General features: G+C 40.8%; 1 protein-coding gene across 1 annotated transcript in view; it reads left to right on the forward strand.

The window, feature by feature from the left end:
- wdr27 (WD repeat domain 27) overlaps window positions 1-18,812 on the forward strand; it is a gene marked incomplete at both ends in the record, with an annotated part of 83,929 nt that overhangs the window by 34,088 nt on the left and 31,029 nt on the right. Inside the window, 4 exons of the mRNA XM_083694569.1 lie at window positions 491-588; window positions 1,345-1,466; window positions 5,507-5,604; window positions 14,945-15,047. Coding sequence (XP_083550695.1) covers window positions 491-588; window positions 1,345-1,466; window positions 5,507-5,604; window positions 14,945-15,047 — 421 coding nt within the window. The remainder of the gene's footprint in view (window positions 1-490; window positions 589-1,344; window positions 1,467-5,506; window positions 5,605-14,944; window positions 15,048-18,812) is intronic.

The raw sequence follows: 18,812 nt of genomic DNA on the forward strand, positions 1-18,812 counted from the left end.
TAAGCTGTCAGAGCTCATTCAGGGAGACCAGGGGGATGAAAGCAAAAGGCCTCCAGATTATTTTTCAACAGAGCGGGCTGCCACTTCCTTTTTCAATCAGTGGGGCATTATTACCATGGTGAAACTTGTGAATGACAAACAGAGATAGAACAGTGATCAGTCATAGAATTACTGGAGGCCAAGTTGGATCAATTTTGACCAATTTCTTAAACAACAACTCGCCGTCGTCAGTCCAACACATTCCAGCTCCTGATATTCCAAGTCAAATCAGAGATACAGAAAGGGCCTGATTTGGATATCATCTCACCAACTATCCCAATTTGTCATTGGGATATAATGGTGGTATCTTTTGTTGAGATTAGGAATCTTAGGGCATGTATTACCTGTTACTTTTCTCCCTACATTTTAAGGCACATAGACTTTAAGCTTATCTCCTGTTACCTTGATAGAACTGTTAACCAACCACACATCTCCTGTTGTTCACCTTTAGGTATCAGCAAAGGAGTGTCATCCAACTGACGAGACGTTTTGAGACAAAGTCAGCAACAGACATTACTAGTATGTCGGCCATCAATGACTTCTTCTCCTGTATCCTTACACTATATAGTCCTCGTTTTATCACAGCAATTCAATATTAATCATCAGCTCAGTGATAACCAAATCTCAGAGAGGATGTCAACGGTGTAGAAACTACAGTGATTTTTCACTGTGTTGTATAGAATTCTATATTGTCAAATCTATTGTCAATCACTTTCATAAATTAACAGGGAGTGAACCATTTGTTTCAGCCGTTTTATTGAAAGCATCTGGTACCAACACTATTATATTCACCACAGCCCCCTGCTCCTCTGCTTAATAAGGGCCTCATTTCACGTGTAGCCATAGAGCTGCCACAGCTGATCTTGGCTGTAAATCATCAAAATCACTTTAATTTTTCAGGAATGTCTCCATACTGACTCCTTGTTAAAGGTTTACAATACATTTATTTTTTAATAAATCTGCTGAACCCTGAAGCCCATTTATAGCCATGTTTGGTGGAGTTCATTCTTTTGTGAGGTTTTACGAAGCATCGTGCTTGGCAATGGACCAAGTGGAAAGTAGATATCAGATTATTAGGTATGATTTTCCAGTGTCTGTGTTATTGCTGTATTATTCATGAATTTAATATGAATTGTAGACTGGTGTCTGAGGAAATTGCTATCAATACATCACTGGGTGTTTAGGATCTGTTCTGGTTGATATGTACTGGAGTTACTGCTTTGCTATACTTGGATCTTTTATCATAATAACGGGGAGATTTTATCAGTTTACTTGACGAGACCCTTTCCTTAGCAGCTGTCTCAGACATTGTGCTGATGTGTTGCTCTGACCGGTCCATTCAGGTGTTTGACATGAACAAGGGCACGGTTGCCTCAGCGTTGCCTGATGCCCACAACAGAGCCATCCATCACATCACCCAGAACAAGGTAAGAGGCCAGCCATACTTACAGAACATTAGCCAAAACTAGAAACAAAGTGTTGCATTTGTTAGGCAGATAAGTGGTATTTCAGGGAATGTATAGTTTAATTAAAGGTGCAATACTGTATGTAACATTCAAGCTTTGTAATGGTTCTAAATGACGATTGTTGTTGACGATATTTAAAGGGTAGCGATTAGGGAATGAGGTAAATATTTCATTTATCAATGCTGTTTCGGCCCCGAAAAGCCCTTTCTAAAATTAAGTGCAACACTCGGTTTGTCTAAGATTGGCCAGGGTTTTTCCCAGGGAGCAGACTTACTGATTTTCGCGTGTCTGTCAGTGGGGCTGCTTCTTTAAATCGTGCACACATGCAGAAACACAACAAGTAATGTCTGACACTGCAAGTCCATTGCGGGGGGTTATATAATTATTAGGGAGGATGTTGTTGTTTGGAAATTCTCACTGAATTTCGCCTCTGTGTCCAAAGGTGGCACATTAAGTGACATGAATGAAAGAAATGGAACTATATTCTGTCATCAGATTAATCTTCATTATGGTCATCCTTTGACAATTTTAAAGTGATGTCACTAGGTTTTGGTCCAGGTCAAGAGAGATGATGTGATGTTTAAAATCCCACATCATGGTGATTCTATAAAAACCCATAGTGCTCTCCTCTGAGATGACATCCTCTCCCATGCCGAAATAGATTGCTCTAACTCTGCAAGATGGAAAGCACATTGAGTTCCTCAAAAGATACTGCTTTATAGGTCATTAAAGTCAGTTTAAATCAGTTAAAGCAAACCTTTGCATAGGATGCCCTTTTATTATAGATTAGTGTTTGGCAGCAACTCAATGACGACATAATAGATTATGATAATTAAATATTATTTATTTTGTTTCCTCCATGGAAAACAGAAAAGCATTATGTAATATCCAAACAGGATTAATGGAACATTTCTCTCTGATTTAGGCAGTAAAAAAAAAAATAGTTAAATTAATTTAGCAGTTTAAGGTCTCTTCCCTAATCAAGTCATTACTGAGTAGGGCAATGAATTAATTAATTAATGAATATCCTAGATGTAGTGCAATCTCATCATGCATAGGCAACTCTACTGGTGGACAGATTGAAGTGGAGAGTCAGCTTGGATGGGCAAACAGTAGTACGCCAACACCCATCCTCCCATCTTACACAGAGGATCTACTCTTTGGCAGACGCAGGTCTTATGTAAGAGATCTATGCATGTTATGTAACAAACATCTCTTTTTTGGGATAAAAGTGTTGGTCTGTGGCATGAAGGAACAAGGCCGCGGTGAGACATTTTTGTGTGCAAGTGTTTCCAAAACAGACAGGCGGTGTTATTCATCTTGCTGAGCGTCTGGATGTAAATCCCTGGTGCTCCAGGATTAAGACTGACATGGGAGATCGCTGGAGGAGAATCCAAGTTGGATGATGTGGGTTGTGTAATCACATTCCTACTATACTGCATGATGTGCCTTGGGTGTGTGTAGCTGTACTCCCATCATATGGATCAATGTGGACCCAATTAGTGATTAACAACTGGACAGGACTTGAATTCACAGCTGACGTGCAGCTGTGAAGGATGAAGGAAAAAATACATTTTGAAACCACAGGGGCAGTGTAGAGGTAAAATGGCCGCCACTCTGCAAACTGCACCTCCTATGAGCCCGGAGTGTCATAGTCAGCTATCTTGGACACACCTGAGCTGCGTTGATCCTCAGATCTGCATGGCTTGTTGGAACACAGTGAATAGGCAGCTAAGAAGAACACCAAGGAGGAGCAGTTGGAGGGCATGATTTTGGAACTAATTCCATGTTTATGTTCTTGAGTAACTTTGTTTGAGGGTGAACCATTCAATTTGTATTTGGAATAGCATTTTTATTAAGTGACATCCCGCCTGTCTTTGCTGAAACTGCCTCCACTGTCTTTGTCTGTGCCTCAGCCCTTGAAAGGTCCCTTGCTGGCATAACAACCCCCCTGTGATGTAACAACATCAAGAACTGTTTCTGTGAAGAATTGGAAATAATAACACAGAAGAATAGAGTACAGGTTAAGAATAAGACAGATTTATTCCCAAATACAACTTCAAACAGTTATGGACATTAAAAAGCAAACTCTACACAAGTGGTCACATGACATCACATGACTAACAAGTTAACATTACGTTATATCTGACTCCAAAACATATTTCATGGTTAATAATGATTGATAATGCTTTTCTCATCCCTGTATGACATACACTCGATCATATTGGATCCTAGATTCCATTAAGAATACCCACAATTATTTTACTATTTTACCATGCCCTCAAGTTAAGATAAGTTACGAGGAGTTTACACTCAAGCCAATAGCGGAACTGACTCGCCTCTACTCATCGTTAACGATGCATGTGAACATTAGACATTAAATGGGAGAACCTGGTCACGATTATGTTGTGCTGATTTAACAGAACCTTTATCCAGCGCACAATATCACATTAATGCACATAGGAAGAATGACAATCGAGTATCAACAAATAGCAAAGGACAAGAGGCGAGGTGTGATTTCTTCAGGATGTCTGCCAGGCATGCTCATTCAACTGTAAATAGGCATTCCAGGCTGGGGAGAGGGGCCATTGATCACCACATTTAAATCAAATAGCTAGCACCACTAAATCTGTCTACATCTGCACCAACCTCTATGGAAATATCATGTGTGCAATAAATGCATACATGTCCAATAAATTACACAAGCCTATAGGTTACATATATTATTCCATCTTCCATATAGCTGCCAAATGAATTCAACATGTTTTTGCCGTTTCTGACTTCTTCCCAAGTTCTATGAATCCAACTTTGTATCACAAAGAAAATCCATTATTTATGTCATATCTCCTTGAAAATATTTTGGAGATTGTTGTCTACTCATCTTACATTGCTTATATAACACCTACTGAGAGACAGGAGATGTGTATTTAGGTGAAGTGTATTTGGGTGAAAATGGGGGGATTGTACCCATTGACCCTGTGGTGTTTACGTGTGAAGAGAGCCTTGACTGCTGACATGTTGACCTGCCCCATACAGCCCCTTGCCACGTCACATAGGGGCAGCCTGGATTAGCTGGGTAAACTGCACCTAGTGGCCTGGATTAAGTGCATTAACCCACCGGCTGGCCTTCAGCTGGGATGCACTCTCCCACACTGCTGACTGTCTCCCTCGTCCTAAAGACGCCCGCTCTCAGTCACGCCACCCATTGTGTGCAGTGCATTGTGGGCTGCCCATGGCATGTTGACTCAGCTTGGGAGTTGCGTCAATGTAGGGTCCTCCTCCATCTGGGTGCCTTTGGGGCCTGGGGGCTGCAGGTTTAATGCGTGAGGATCATAGGGATTGCCTAGGCTTGGAAACAGCATATGTAACATCCCTCCCCTCAATTTCTCCTCATCCCATCACTGGGCCTACCAAACATGTGGCACAATATGAACTGCTTCTCCTACTTTAACTTTCCATCCTTTCCTCTGCAAAGATCACCTGGAAATCGTCAGAGCTAAGTATTTCTCGGAAACTGGAACTGGAAATGCCCTCTCAGACTGACTTTCCCACACTCTTACTGGAAATCTAAACAAAAACTACCCTCCCCCCATTCCTCTGCCTCATCAAAGATTTTGTAAAAGTCATAAATTGAGTCCATGAATAGCCATATAGGCACGTTGAAAAGTCTATGTTTGTTTTAGTGAGTAACAAAACAGCTTTGTCCAGTCTTATCCCATCTCTGTGTGGTGGTTGGAGATGGAAAAGAATTACAAATCTGTTTCCATTCCACCAGCCTAATGCTAGAGGTTCTCAACACTTTAAGGGTTACCACTCTGCCTCCACTCTCCCTGACTCTTCTCTAATGTATCAGAGTTCTACCTGAAATTATTCTCTACAACCGGTACAACCATACAGTATGTTTATGAGAGAAATATACATGATTATAGAAAATCGTTTTTTTTTATGACATAGAATTTTCAGTCAAATGTGTGCTTACTTAATGTTTGTGAATCCCACAGGGATCCATGTTCAGCACACAGGCTCCAGGTTCATACAACCTCTTCCTCACCAGCGCAGTCACAGATGCTGTCAAGCTGTGGGACCTCCGTACACTCAGGTTGGTCACCTCAACTGAATATCTCTCTTGCAATCTACCAAATCCCAGTTGCTGGCAACATGTAAAAAATATGCAACTGCAATACTGTATGATGTGACACCAACTGCTGTAAGTCTGGGTATAATACATTCACAACCAGTTCAATACAGGCTTCTCATTACATCACAAAGGAATTGAGAGATTCTGCTTGTTCAAAGGTTACATGACTGCTTCTCTGATTCCTGGACATATCAGTGATCTGTATCCCTTTACACTTCAGCACACAACAGTCCCATAGTCAGATCTAGTTTGAACCCACAACCCATGGTCCTCTCCTTAGGCTGCAACATGACTAAGGGACTGTCATTGTATGTTTATTGCAGAGGGTTGCATGTCTCTCTTGAATATTTGATTGCTGAAACAGAAGTCTGTTTGGGTAGAAAGTCATTTCTTTCCAGTTCAGGGTCTAGCTGCAGGGAATCTGAAACATGTCCTCCACAGAGAGCTGGTGCGACATCTCACACTTTCTGACCACGGCCACAGTGGGAATGAACTTGGCAGCCACTGCCTCCTTGATCTTGCTGAGCAAATGACGATTGTACCGACTCATGCAATTTCAGTGTGAGAAGTTTCAGAGGTATTGGAGGATAGCTGCCAGGTGGTGCTCTGCATTAACGGCTAAATCCAGGGCTGAGCGGCAGTAAAATCCCTGCTCAACTGATGGTGTAACTATAACCACTGTCGTTGCCCATCATAGTGTATTTTAAGGGACATCTGAAAATAATCAGCAACACAAATGTTTGCCTTATGTTTTTCTTATGATGAGCTTTAAAGTATTAGCAGTAATGTATGCAAAGTTTGAAACCGCTCTGGAGTGCATGCTGGCTGGTCCATTATTTTTCCAAGTAACATGGAGCAGGTGTACTTCTCTTTATATGATCAATGCATTGTCCAATTAATTGCTTCTCTCAGTTAGGATTACTCTCAAAGTGACTGTCTCTTGTTGTAACACTATCCTTTGAAGTAGAATCTGAATGTCACAGTAACAGTAATTGTGGAATTTTTACCCTCTCATTTAGAAATTACAACCTTTTTTATACATACTCTCCCTATTTCAGGGCACCAAAAGTATTTTATTGGAAAATTGGCATGACAGGTGTTTCTGGTTAGTCAGGTGTGTTCTGTCACATAATCTGTGCAGGCATAAGAGAGCTGTCAATGTCTGGTATTGATTCTAGACTTTGCATTTGCCTTTGGAGTCTGCTATTGGTGTCTGTCAAATGAGGACCAAAGAGACATAAATGAAAGTCAAAGAAGCCATTATGAGGCTGAAATATCAGAAACATAGCCAAAACCTTAGACTTAGACCAAAATCAACAGTTTGTAACATTATTATTATTAAAAAAAGAAGACTCTGGTGAGCCAGAATTGTCACAATAATTAAGAAAACAAACATACCACCTCATCTGTGAAACATGGAGGAGGGGGTGCTTTGGTTTGGGCATATATAGCTGCCACAAGAACTGGTTAACTTGTCTTAAATGACGATGTTACTGCTGACAGCAGCAGCAGAATGTGTTCTGAAGTGTACAGAAACATCTTGTCTGCTTGAGTACAAGCAAATGCCTCCAAATTCATTGGATGGCGCTTCATCATACAGTAAGAACATTACCCCAAACATACTGCCATAGCAACTAGGGAGTTTTTCAGGGCCAAAAAGCAGAAATGTCTTGACTGGCCAAGTCAATCTTCAGATTTATATCCAATTGAACATGCAATTCATTTCCTGATGATAAGATTTTAGGCAAAAAACCTATATATATATGGAATATACCCAGCATCTGGTGGGGTCAATGGGTCGCAGACTTCAGACTGCATGCAAAGGATTGTCGTCCAAATACTAAACATGAGTACTTTATTTGGACATTATATAAATACTTTTGGAGCCCTGAAATAGGTGGAGTTGTATTTTCTAAATGGTAAACCCAATCTGAATCTCCAAACTGTTGGAGTATAGAGCTAAAAGAAGACTAAATGCTTTGTCTTTCCATTACTTCTCGAGGGCACTGTATAATGATAATCAAGGGTTTTCCGGGGTATACAGTATGAGGCAGTCTGTGCCAAGCTTTTTATAAATTAGCTTTTTGGCACAGTGGGAAATATACCAAATTGTGTCCTTCTTTCTTTCGAATACTTCCATGTTTGTCTTGACAGCCCAGACACTGTCAGTCTTATTCCGTTCTGATAAATATTTGTTCCCCGTTTCAAGGTCACGTTCTGGTCAGGTTCTGGTGCTGCAGCCAATCAGCGAGCAGCCCACTGACTATTTCTCAGAGGAGAAACACATGGGGTGTGCTAAAGAAATATGTGTGAGGGCTTTATTTCTCTTTCTTGTCCTTTCCCTCTCTATTCTTGACAACTGCTCAAAATGAAAATCTACTCGCAGGACACTACAGTACTTTTCAGCAAAGCGGATTCTTCAAGCCAGTTCAAGCTACTTCAATAAAGTTTCCACTTACTTTCCATATTCTGCTAATTATGTTGGTGCTCATACTTCCATCCTATCTATGTTGTGCTGTAATTATTCATCTTTGATGGCCTCCTTCACTCTAATCATTGCCCTCACTCATTGGGTCAAAGCTCTTCTCTTCAAAAACCATGATGTACAAAGTACTTTACCAGTGGAGGATGTTTGTCCTTTAAGCGTCTGGTTCCTCTCAAGGTTTCCTCTTGCACTCACAACCTACTACATTGTTATCTTAGAGTCTAGCAGTGTATGGGATTAGGTCTGGGTCTTTTGTTTATCTCTAATGTGTCGTAGTGTCAAAGGTCATTCTAAAGGCCTTCAAGGAATGCCTGGCATTGATGTTGTTTGTATACTAAAGCATGCAGGTGCGTAGGTGACAGCTGCTCATAGCATTGATGTTGTTTGTATACTAAAGCATGCAGGTGCGTAGGTGACAGCTGCTCATAGCATTGATGTTGTGTGTTATTTAATTAGGTTACTTATGTACACTAATGGGTTCTCTAACCAGTTTTAGTTGTTTTCCATTTTCTCAGGGCCACAGCAGTATTGATATCCAGTATCTGAAAAGACTTGGTACTGAAGAGCTCGGAAAAGGTTTTATTTTCCTCAAACTTCATTAAAAAGAAAAGTGACATCATCTCAGAAAGCGAAAAGTCAAGAAGAAAAATAAATGCTTGGCCATGGTCATATAGGCCCTTCAGACAGAGGGAGGAAAAAACACCCCCAACACAGGAGATTTGCTCAGGATTTGCTCCATACACTGGACTCGTTATAGATGACATTTCACAAACCAACATCGTCCAACTCATTTAACTACTCCCTGAAGGGTCACAAACTGTGAGTGAATATTGTGACTACATAGAAAGAGACAGCTGTGAGGGTAGGGAAACATGTGTAGCAGACACAATGGGTTGATGCACTCAGTAGGCCAGTGGTGGACTGAGGGGCCATCCTTGGTGCTGCTGCATCCCTCTGTCAGTACACTGATCTAGCCTGGAGCCAGAGGAGAGCTAGGCTCCACTGGTAGGACACAGATGAACAGTGAAATTCCCTGCATGTTTAAATCATTACTGTTGGATTTGTAGATTGAAATGTTAATTGTATCTGTATCCCTATGCTTTCAGTCTATGGTTTATTTACTCTCTATCTCTTATGGCTTACAATGAATGTTACACAGCTCTGTTATTAATGTTGCTTGTTCCTCTCTCCTACCAATTCATTTTGTTAATATTGTTTTGCCAAAAAATTAAATGTCTGCAAACATTGTGTGCTCCTCAGGTTGATGACACAGTGTCCAATGCACTACAGGGTGGTCAGTGTGTTGTTTGTTTCTGCTTGAGTTATCCAGGAAATATGAGGGCATTTATAAATAATTTTGTTTATCCCTATTCTTAGTTTCTGTAATCTTTTATTCTAATGAGAAGCAGGCCAACCTGGATTGAAGTGAAAATGAGTGCATGTTCCTGAATCCAAGTACTAAGTTCTGCCTGGCAGGCAGAGAGGAACATTAAAGCAAGAAGGCGCTCTGTGTGACAAGCACCCAAGGCATTCTCACACAGGACGAGGCCGTTGGAATTAGTCAAATTTATTTTGACCTTTACATTAATAACCTTGATTTGTCTGGCTGGGATGTTGCCATTTCTGTCAGGAGAAAAGGAAATAAATGATTGTTTGGCAGTCTGGACAACATTATTAAAGGAGTTAATTTGTTGTGTTATTGTGCTGGTCCATAAACATTGATGATGAATGGCTGCCTAGTAAAAACAATAACGTTTGTGTTAAATCACTTTATATGGCCATGCCCATTGTGTGACACTGCTAATAGAGTAATGTTCTCATTAGACACAAATCTACAGTTTATAGTAGCTTTAAGATGGGTTAAGCACCGGGGCTAATATTCCTTTTGTGTCCTATAAATTCCCCTGATTAAACTGTAGCTCTACCAGAAAAAAACACAATGGGAAAGGTACATTTCACTCAGTGGAAACTCCTGAAATGTCATATTCAGGACCACCTCCACCCTGCACTCATTCTGAGACAGAATCATAGGCCTGCTCTACCATTGGCACTGCAGCTTCCATTGGAATTCAAGGTTTCGGTACTGTGGGTTCTTGTATTTGAAATGTTGCCACAGTTGGAGAAATGATTCTGTAAGCTGTGTAAACCACTGGACTGACCACCATTTATTTTGTTCTGCAATCTCTTATGCCTACACACGTCATTGTGTATGCATTTGTGGCCTGCCCGCATTTCCAAATGATGAGATAACCCCTCACACAAACCATTACCCATTGAATTGTGCAGGATAACCAGTGTCAGGCTCTGTACATCAGCATGCTTCACAACATTCCTGTTTCTGAGGTGAAAGTGAATATCTGGTCTGTTTCTGCTTAGTCCGGTAATATCTTACTCAAATTTGCTGGAAACTCTGAATACCCTGTTAAATCCATACTGTAATCTAGCATTATACGGTGGAACTTTTAAATGAAAGGATCAATGGAACAGTGTGGGCCAACTTCCCCCTTGTTAAAAGTCTTTACACTACTTTCTCTCAAGAACAATGACATCATACAGTACAGTTTCAAAAAAGAAGAAATGGGGGCTAGAATAAAAAGAAAATCATATTGACATTCATCTTTATTGTCAACTGAAAAATCTATTGCAGTGGTTGAAAACATATTGGAGACAAATTAAGCGTTTGTATGGGAGAATTAATGATCCTATGGTGGGTATAGATTGATTGAGTGAGTGAACTGCATATGGAATGCAAGTGTAAGCTATTGTGTGTACAGATGATTAGCTTGTTGATTGTTCTGATGAGTGACTGGAAAGGCCCTAGTGGATTCTGTAACCTTGTCGGCTCGTACCTAAGAGAACAGAACGTTCCAATTCTGTCTGTGTTATTAATCAGGCACATGCTGCGTTGTCATCACTCACAGAGCACTGGGAATGCATGTTGGACTGAGTTCTGGTCCTCCTCTCAGTCAAAACATTATCTCCACACACCAAGAAAACAGGATGGATTTGCACTCGGTAGCCCATCTGTCTGTTATCAGTGTGAGGGTGATTGGGTCTGACACCTCCAATGCCAGTTCCCAGTCTTTGGAGTGTTGATTCTTTAACCCACAGCTGTTTTTTTAACCAAAAAAGAAAAGTAGGGGGCCTTTGACTTTGACTTTGACCTTTGACTTTGATGCCATCTTGTAATGGCTCCAAAGCATTACCATGACAGGGCTACAAGAACATTGCATTATGTACATAATTCACATACAGACACATACACTAAATTCTTTCATGAGTTTTACAAACAGAAAATAGTATATTGTAAATAATGCTTAGACCTGCAGTACAACGTCTCCCACCTTTGACTTTGACCTAGTTTTGGTCTAGCTATCTTAATGAGATTAGCATGTGAGAGGCTATAACTACAGTAGGACCTGTGAAAGCCATGGTCACACCAACTTCGTTGTCCGTTCGCAGAACTTTGCTCAGTTAGCCCGCTGTGGCATGGTAAAGCCATAACACGCTGTTGCTACTAAATGAATGAGCATAGCAGTCGCGTTAGGGGGCAGGTGGTCATCCGTTCCTGTCTGTTTCCTGTGTTACGTTTGGGTCATGCACAACTTCCCCTCCTCCTGTGGTAATTCACAGGGTCCCACATCCACAACCAGGGACCTGCTATAAGGTGCATACTTGAGGGCACTCTGCTCCTTGATTGGTCCCTTCAGGTAGCAGCTTCATGACAGTGCAAACTCGTTAATTGTGACCTCAGACATCAAAGGTACACAGTAATTTATTATGTCTAAAATTCACCATGGCTTATCATTTCACTAAAGAATGTGACCATTTAAAAGTTTGCAGTCAAAAACAAACAGAAGGATCTACCCAAAAGCACGGTTAATTCCAGTTTAAGTTGGATCTTAATGCAAATTCCAGTCATCTGAAACAAATAGTTAATTACTTTTTTAGACAGATGTCAGAAAGCTGCTAGAGAGCCAGTGGTTCTCTGATATTCAACAGCACTGCACTGATTAATGCTCTTAGATCCTGGCATATATTCTCTTGCTCTCATTCTCCCCTCTTTCTCTGTCTCTCTCTCACACACTAGAGACCTCACGGTAAGATGTTTGACATTCCCAGCAGTCGTAAATCAGAGTGTGTGTGTTAGTCATTTTTGCAGTGAGTGGAAACATTTGGCATTCATTGATGGGTTACCACACACAAATGCACAACCACCCACATGAACAACACTGGATAACAGAATTGAGGCCAGCATTTGGCCAGTTTAATTGATTTTACTTTTGCATATATGCAATGAGAAAATCAGTATTCTGTCCTGTACTCAGCTTAGCTGTAACTGCAACATGACTGCTTCCCAATTGGGTTGCACACAAATACATACACGAAAACAGAAAAACGCAGCCGCACTCTTATCACTGAATAAAAACCTGCTTGAAGATATCCTACCTACCTGCGGAAAGTTTAAATTAAGTTAAAAAAGAAAACTGTCTCCAGAAGAGATTTCCCTGTGGCGGTAGTGTATTATGGGTGCCAGCTAATGCAAGTGCAATTTGTCTGTATTTGTGTATAACCCGAGTGGGAAGCAGTCGGGTGGCAGTTGCAGCTATACTGACAGATGGCTAAACAAGTAGCATGAACCTAGAGGAGAGCCCAGACCTGGAACCAGGTTGAAATTGGCAAGCTTTACTAGAAGGTCTTCATATTTGTCTTATACATATGCTGTGAAACTGATACAGCTCGAAACACAATTATCAGTGTAGTATAATAAAGCAGTAATGATAATTACTTATAGAGCCAACTTACCAAAATGAGCTAGCATTAACAAAGTAAGGATAACAAATAGCATAGTGAGCTGTGTATGTTACACAGCTGCATAAAACAACCATCTGATCTGCATCCAACAAATATGTATCCAACTGAAGTCTTAAGCATGGTTAGGGCTAAACTTACAAACAATGCTTTCCAATGCACTAACAGGAGTGGATGGGACAAGATTGCATTGTCTGACATGAATTTCTATACTTGGAAACAGGAAAGCTCAGAGGAACAACACCTTATGCAAACTCTATTCTTGAGATAGTTCTTATGTTCCTCTAGCGGCATAGCTCTCAAGCCTTTGCACGTTTAGACGATGTGGTTTCTTGTGGATAGGACATTCTCTTTCCATGTTGTCTTGTTTGTTGTGTGGACTTTCTGTGGGGAAGGAGTTTTGTGTGTGGAGATAGATATGGTGTCCACAAAACCTCTTTGCTGTTCCATCTTTGGAGGACCTGAACTCGTTGACAGGATGAAGCTGGGGTCATTCCTTGTCTTTGTGTCTCTGCAAACAAAGTTAGTAAAGAATGACAATGGGGAGAATGAGACCTGATACTGACTCTTGAACAGGGAGTCTTGGTTCATCCACTTCTCTTGTAGGTTAATGAACAGACATGGCAAGAATAATCTGTGACATGACAATCAGCCTTGTTAGATGGGCTTGCTTGGGCAAGTCCAACTTTTGTTCTTCAACATACTTATTATTAGGTGGGCTTGCTACAGCAACTTATTATTATGATTCCAATTATTCCACGTGCTAGTCCTCCTACAACTTTCAAGCTATTCACACCAATCCAACTTTAAAATGTGCAGAGAGGTCTAACTTGCTTTGCTATGACTTTTGATTTTGATACATATTTAACTTTTTAAAATATACAAACTTGAAAGTGCATTTTTTTTAACATGGAGGTTACCACTGCCATTCCTACACCTTTTAAGCTATTCACAGCACTTCAACTGTACAATATGCCAAAAACTCAAAATGATCAGATCAGATAAAAGCTTTCTGATACCTATTAAACTTGTTCAACTATTAAGTTATTTGTAACTCCAAAACCTCTCATCTGGTTAACATGGTGGAATGTTGATTTAGGTAAACTTTCTATGAACTCCTTTGTAACTGCAACTGCCGTGGACCTTTCAGGACTCTTTAATAAAAAGAACGGAGAACACATTCTTAGAATTACACAACAATGCACTATATTTGCTGCCAGTTCTACCCCGGGATCATACTATCTATCTATCTATCTATCTATCTATCTATCTATCTATGACATTCTAACATACTATCTATCTAACCTTCTATCTTTCCAACCTTATATCTATCTAACCTTTCAACTATCTAGCATCATCCTTTCTTCCTTTCACCAGTCACTACTACTTCACTCAGTATAACCCATACTGATTAACCTCTTTATTGTTTTGATCTTCCTATACCTCCTCTCTTTCATCTATCCATTAATCCATCCAATCAACCAACCTAACCAATATATATTACTTTCTTTCAACTACCCAGAAAATATTCAACAACTATAGCCTTTTAAACTATTAAGCTTTTTGTAACTCCCAAAATCATCATCTGGTTAACCAACCAACTCTATCACTCTCAACCACTCAACCAACCAACTCTCTACCCACTCCACTGAAGTATCCCTGGCTCATCCTATCTATCTATCTATCTATCTATCTATCTATCTATCTATCTATCTATCTATCTATCTATCTATCCACCCAACCAACCAACCAAACCATCTCCAATGTTATCCGCTACCATAATAAGACAACCTCACTTTCTTTCAACTACCCAGCGAATCTTCTGGAACTTCTTTTTCTAGTTAATTTTACATTCACTCAGGTGCTAGATGAGAGCCTATGTTTATTGTTGAAGATAGAGCATCATAAATGTTTCCATTCCACAATGGTTCCCATGCAAGAGTAATAGTACCTTTCATCTGCACACCTCTTTAGCTATCTCTCTCTCTTTTTTTTTCTCCCTAGGTGTGTGCGTCGTTACGAGAACCATCTAAATCGCTGTCATCCATGCACTGCAGCCATCTCACCATGTGGCCGGTTTATTGCCTCTGGCTCTGAAGACAACTGTGTAAGTGGTGAAGCACCTTCGTCATCCTCTTCCCACTACAAAGGTTCTCTGAACTCAGTTTATCTCCTTATTTTCCCATGACACCGCTTGTGTCCTTTGTTGATGTCATGGGTCAAGATTTTGCATGATGGCATATTGTTATTGTGTATATTATGTAACATGTACGTGAAAGTAAGATGCACATTGTACAAGGGGTACAGGGTGGACTTCAAATGATGAGAGAGACTCCATTAATAATGATAATTGGGTGATCAGCGTTAGCCTAGTTATGGCTTCGTTATGCCTACCATTGAAAATGCTGAAATGAATGCCTTAGCTAATTTCTCAGCCGTTCGACCACCGATTTGTATGCTAGTTCGTATGTCTGCTCACGGTACCAATGTCTACACATCCCCTGAATATTGAAACAATTAGTTCAGCCATTTTCTTTTACAAGGGACCTTAAAAACCTACAGCAATTTCAGACCTACAGCAATTTCTACACAACCGATTAAGATGCAGCTTTCAGGCCATCAGGTAATGTCCCCGAGCATTGCATCGAGGCCGAGAGTTAAGTCTGTAGGTAATACAGCTTTTATTAAATATATAAAATATCGCATTCACATGCCCATAGACAATGTACACTCACCGGCCACTTTATTAGGTACACCTTGCTAGTACCGGGTTGGACCCACTTTTGCCTTCAGAACTGCCTTAATTCTTTGTCACATAGATTCAACAAGGTGCTGGAAACATTCCAGCTTTTGGTCCATATTGACATGATAGCATCACGTAGTTGCTGCAGATTTGTTGGCTGCACATCCATGATGCAAATCTCCCGTTCCACCACATCCCAAAGGTGCTCTATTGGATTGAGATCTGGTGACTGTGGAGGCCATTGGAGTACATTGAACTCATTGTCATGTTCAAGAAACCAGTTTGAGATGATGTGAGCTTTGTGACATGGTGCGTTATCCTGCTGGAAGTAGCCATCAGAAGATGGGTACACTGTGGTCATAAAGGGATGGACATGGTCAGCAACAATACTCAGGTAGGCTGTGGCATTTAAACGATTCTCAATTGGTACTAAGGGGCCCAAAGTGTGCCAAGAAAATATCCCCCACACCATTACACCACCACCACCAGCCTGAACCGTTGATACAAGGCAGGATGGATCCATGCTTTCATGTTGTTTACGCCAAATTCTGACCCTACCATCTGAATGTCACAGCAGAAATCGAGACTCATCAGACCAGGCAACGTTTTTCCAATCTTCTATTGTCCAATTTTGGTGAGCCCATGCGAATTGTAGCCTCAGTTTCCTGTTCTTAGCTGACAGGAGTGGCACCCGGTGTGGTCTTCTGCTGCTGTAGCCCATCTGCTTCAAGGTTCGACGTGTTGTGCATTCAGAGATGGTCTTCTGCTTACCTTGGTTGTAACGAGTGGTTATTTGAGTTACTGTTGCCTTTCTATGATCTCGAACCAGTCTGGCCATTCTCCTCTGACCTCTGGCGTCAACAAGGCATTTTCGCCCAGAGAACTGCCGCTCACTGGATATTTTCTCTTTTTCGGACCATTCTCTGTAAACCCTAGAGATGGTTGTGCGTGAAAATCCCAGTAGATCAGCAGTTTCTGAAATACTCCAACAACCATGCCACGTTCAAAGTCACTTAAATCACCTTTCTTCCCCATTCTGATGCTCGGTTTGAACTTCAGCAGGTCGTCTTGGCCATGTCTACATGCCTAAATGCATTGAGTTGCTGCCATGTGATTGGCTGATTAGATATTTGCGTTAACGAGCAGTTGAACAGGCTTTACCTAATAAAATGGCCGGTGAGTGTATGGTGAAGACCAAAATGCAACTGTTTTGATGAATGCTAGTCTAACGTGAACTAAGCTGCAGATACATCAACAACAAACATATATGTGAAAGCTAGGCAGGTCATCATAATGACATTGCTGAAAGGGTTGCCTTTGCTGGGATAACGATGTATGCCCTAACGTTATTGTATGCCATAAAGTTAATTTATGCCCGATAAACCAGAAATCTAGCTTGCTATCTATGGTAGTGTGTAACTGATTATATGGCATATTGACCAGGCTCCTGGAGGAAAGCCCCTCCCCGTAGCATTCAAAACAGGACAGGAGGTGTGGTGTTTAATGGTTATGGGCTCACCACTATGTCCAAACTTACCTCTCCAATTTAGTATGGTCTTCCTGTTGAGTTTTAATCAATATGGGTGATGTAGCTAGGTCTAGCCAGTTAACTGGAAGCTTGCCCATAAAAGTTTGCACTGGTAATGTTATCAGGAAGATAATTTTTCTGGTCGTCAGTGCTGTCCAAACTCAGAGCATAGCAGCCTCAGGTGATCCAGAGATAATTTGCGACATTCATTCAGTACTTTTTCAAACGAGGGTACCTGGTAGGTAGCAAGCAAACTCGAATTAATCGGTTTAATAAAGCGTTATTAGGCTGTGGCCGTAGCCCATGCCAAATAAACCCAGTCTTTCAAACAAGAGAACAGCTAGGTTCAGCATTGTTCCCATTGTAGTTTTACTGTTTCTGTTTACATATGGAGATAGGTCCACTCCCTCAGCTTATAGGTGACATGTCAGTACGTTATTCATACTGTCCAAAATTCTAGCCTGACTGCCTGGGTTTATCGCTAATGCTCTGTGACATTCATGCAGTTTGTGTTGGTAAAAGAAATTTAAAATATTATTAAAATGCATAATATTATGTCGTATATTATATCTCACCGGCCTATTGTTGCATGTTGCTCACCTATTGTGGCTGAAGTTTTGTTTTGTATCCAAACACGTCAACCACTGTCATATATATGAATAAGCCTAGTAGTGAAATGATTTTGCTTTTCTAATAAGATTATTAATTGTCTTGCAGGATAGTGATGGAATCACATTTTTGTAATTTAAAAAAACATGGTAATGAAAACGATGTTTAAAGTGAGAAGTTATGGCTTGTCAGTACTCTGAAGAGTAACCTGCCCAGTGGTGAGTACATGTTGTTTGAAGTACAGTATACCAACATAGAGCACTATAGCAGGTATCAAATCTGTGTGCTGGAAAACCTTGTTAGTGCCTAGCTGAAGTTATGGGTGGTGGTGCTCACTTTTAATTTCCTGTCTTTAGCATTCTTTGGCAAGCCATAACTTCTCACTTAAAATGTAGTTTTTGGTCATTAGTAAGTCTAAAGTATTGTCAAGTTATACTGTTTGAAGTTAAAGTGTATCAGAATGTCATGGTAAACATTTCTCATACCTCCTTCTGGCTGGAGGTCATGAATCACTCGTTTTACAGCGCTGTGTGAGAACCAGTTTAACACATCTCCAGAGCCACCATAGTCACTGTGGTGTGATCCCGGCCAGTTTGCAAGGTTGTCCCACTGAAGGCACAGACAGACCACTGGAGATTTACAACAGGACAATGTCTACGCCTTTCATCTCCTGGTAGAGATGGATTTGCAGAACAATGCATTCTGTGAATATAATTCATACTGGCATCCATTTCAAGTTATTCCTCAAGTTGAGTTATGGTACCTCTATTCTGGGCTGGGTAACTTCTAAAGCCTTCACTTTGTCGGCAGCCATGTGCACCTGGGCTTGGTCAACTGCAGTGTAATGCCATCAGAACGTCCAACTGCAGGTTAAGGTGCTGTGGTTGTGCACCACATGATATTCTGTTACCAAATAGCATACTGCTGGTGTAAGGTAAATGTGACAAACTCTTTTTCAGGGTAGCAGCGTTGCACTTTGTCATACCAAGCAC

Source organism: Argentina silus (genome assembly GCF_951799395.1).
Source record: "Argentina silus genome assembly, chromosome: X".
Classification (NCBI taxonomy): Eukaryota; Metazoa; Chordata; class Actinopteri; order Argentiniformes; family Argentinidae; genus Argentina; species Argentina silus.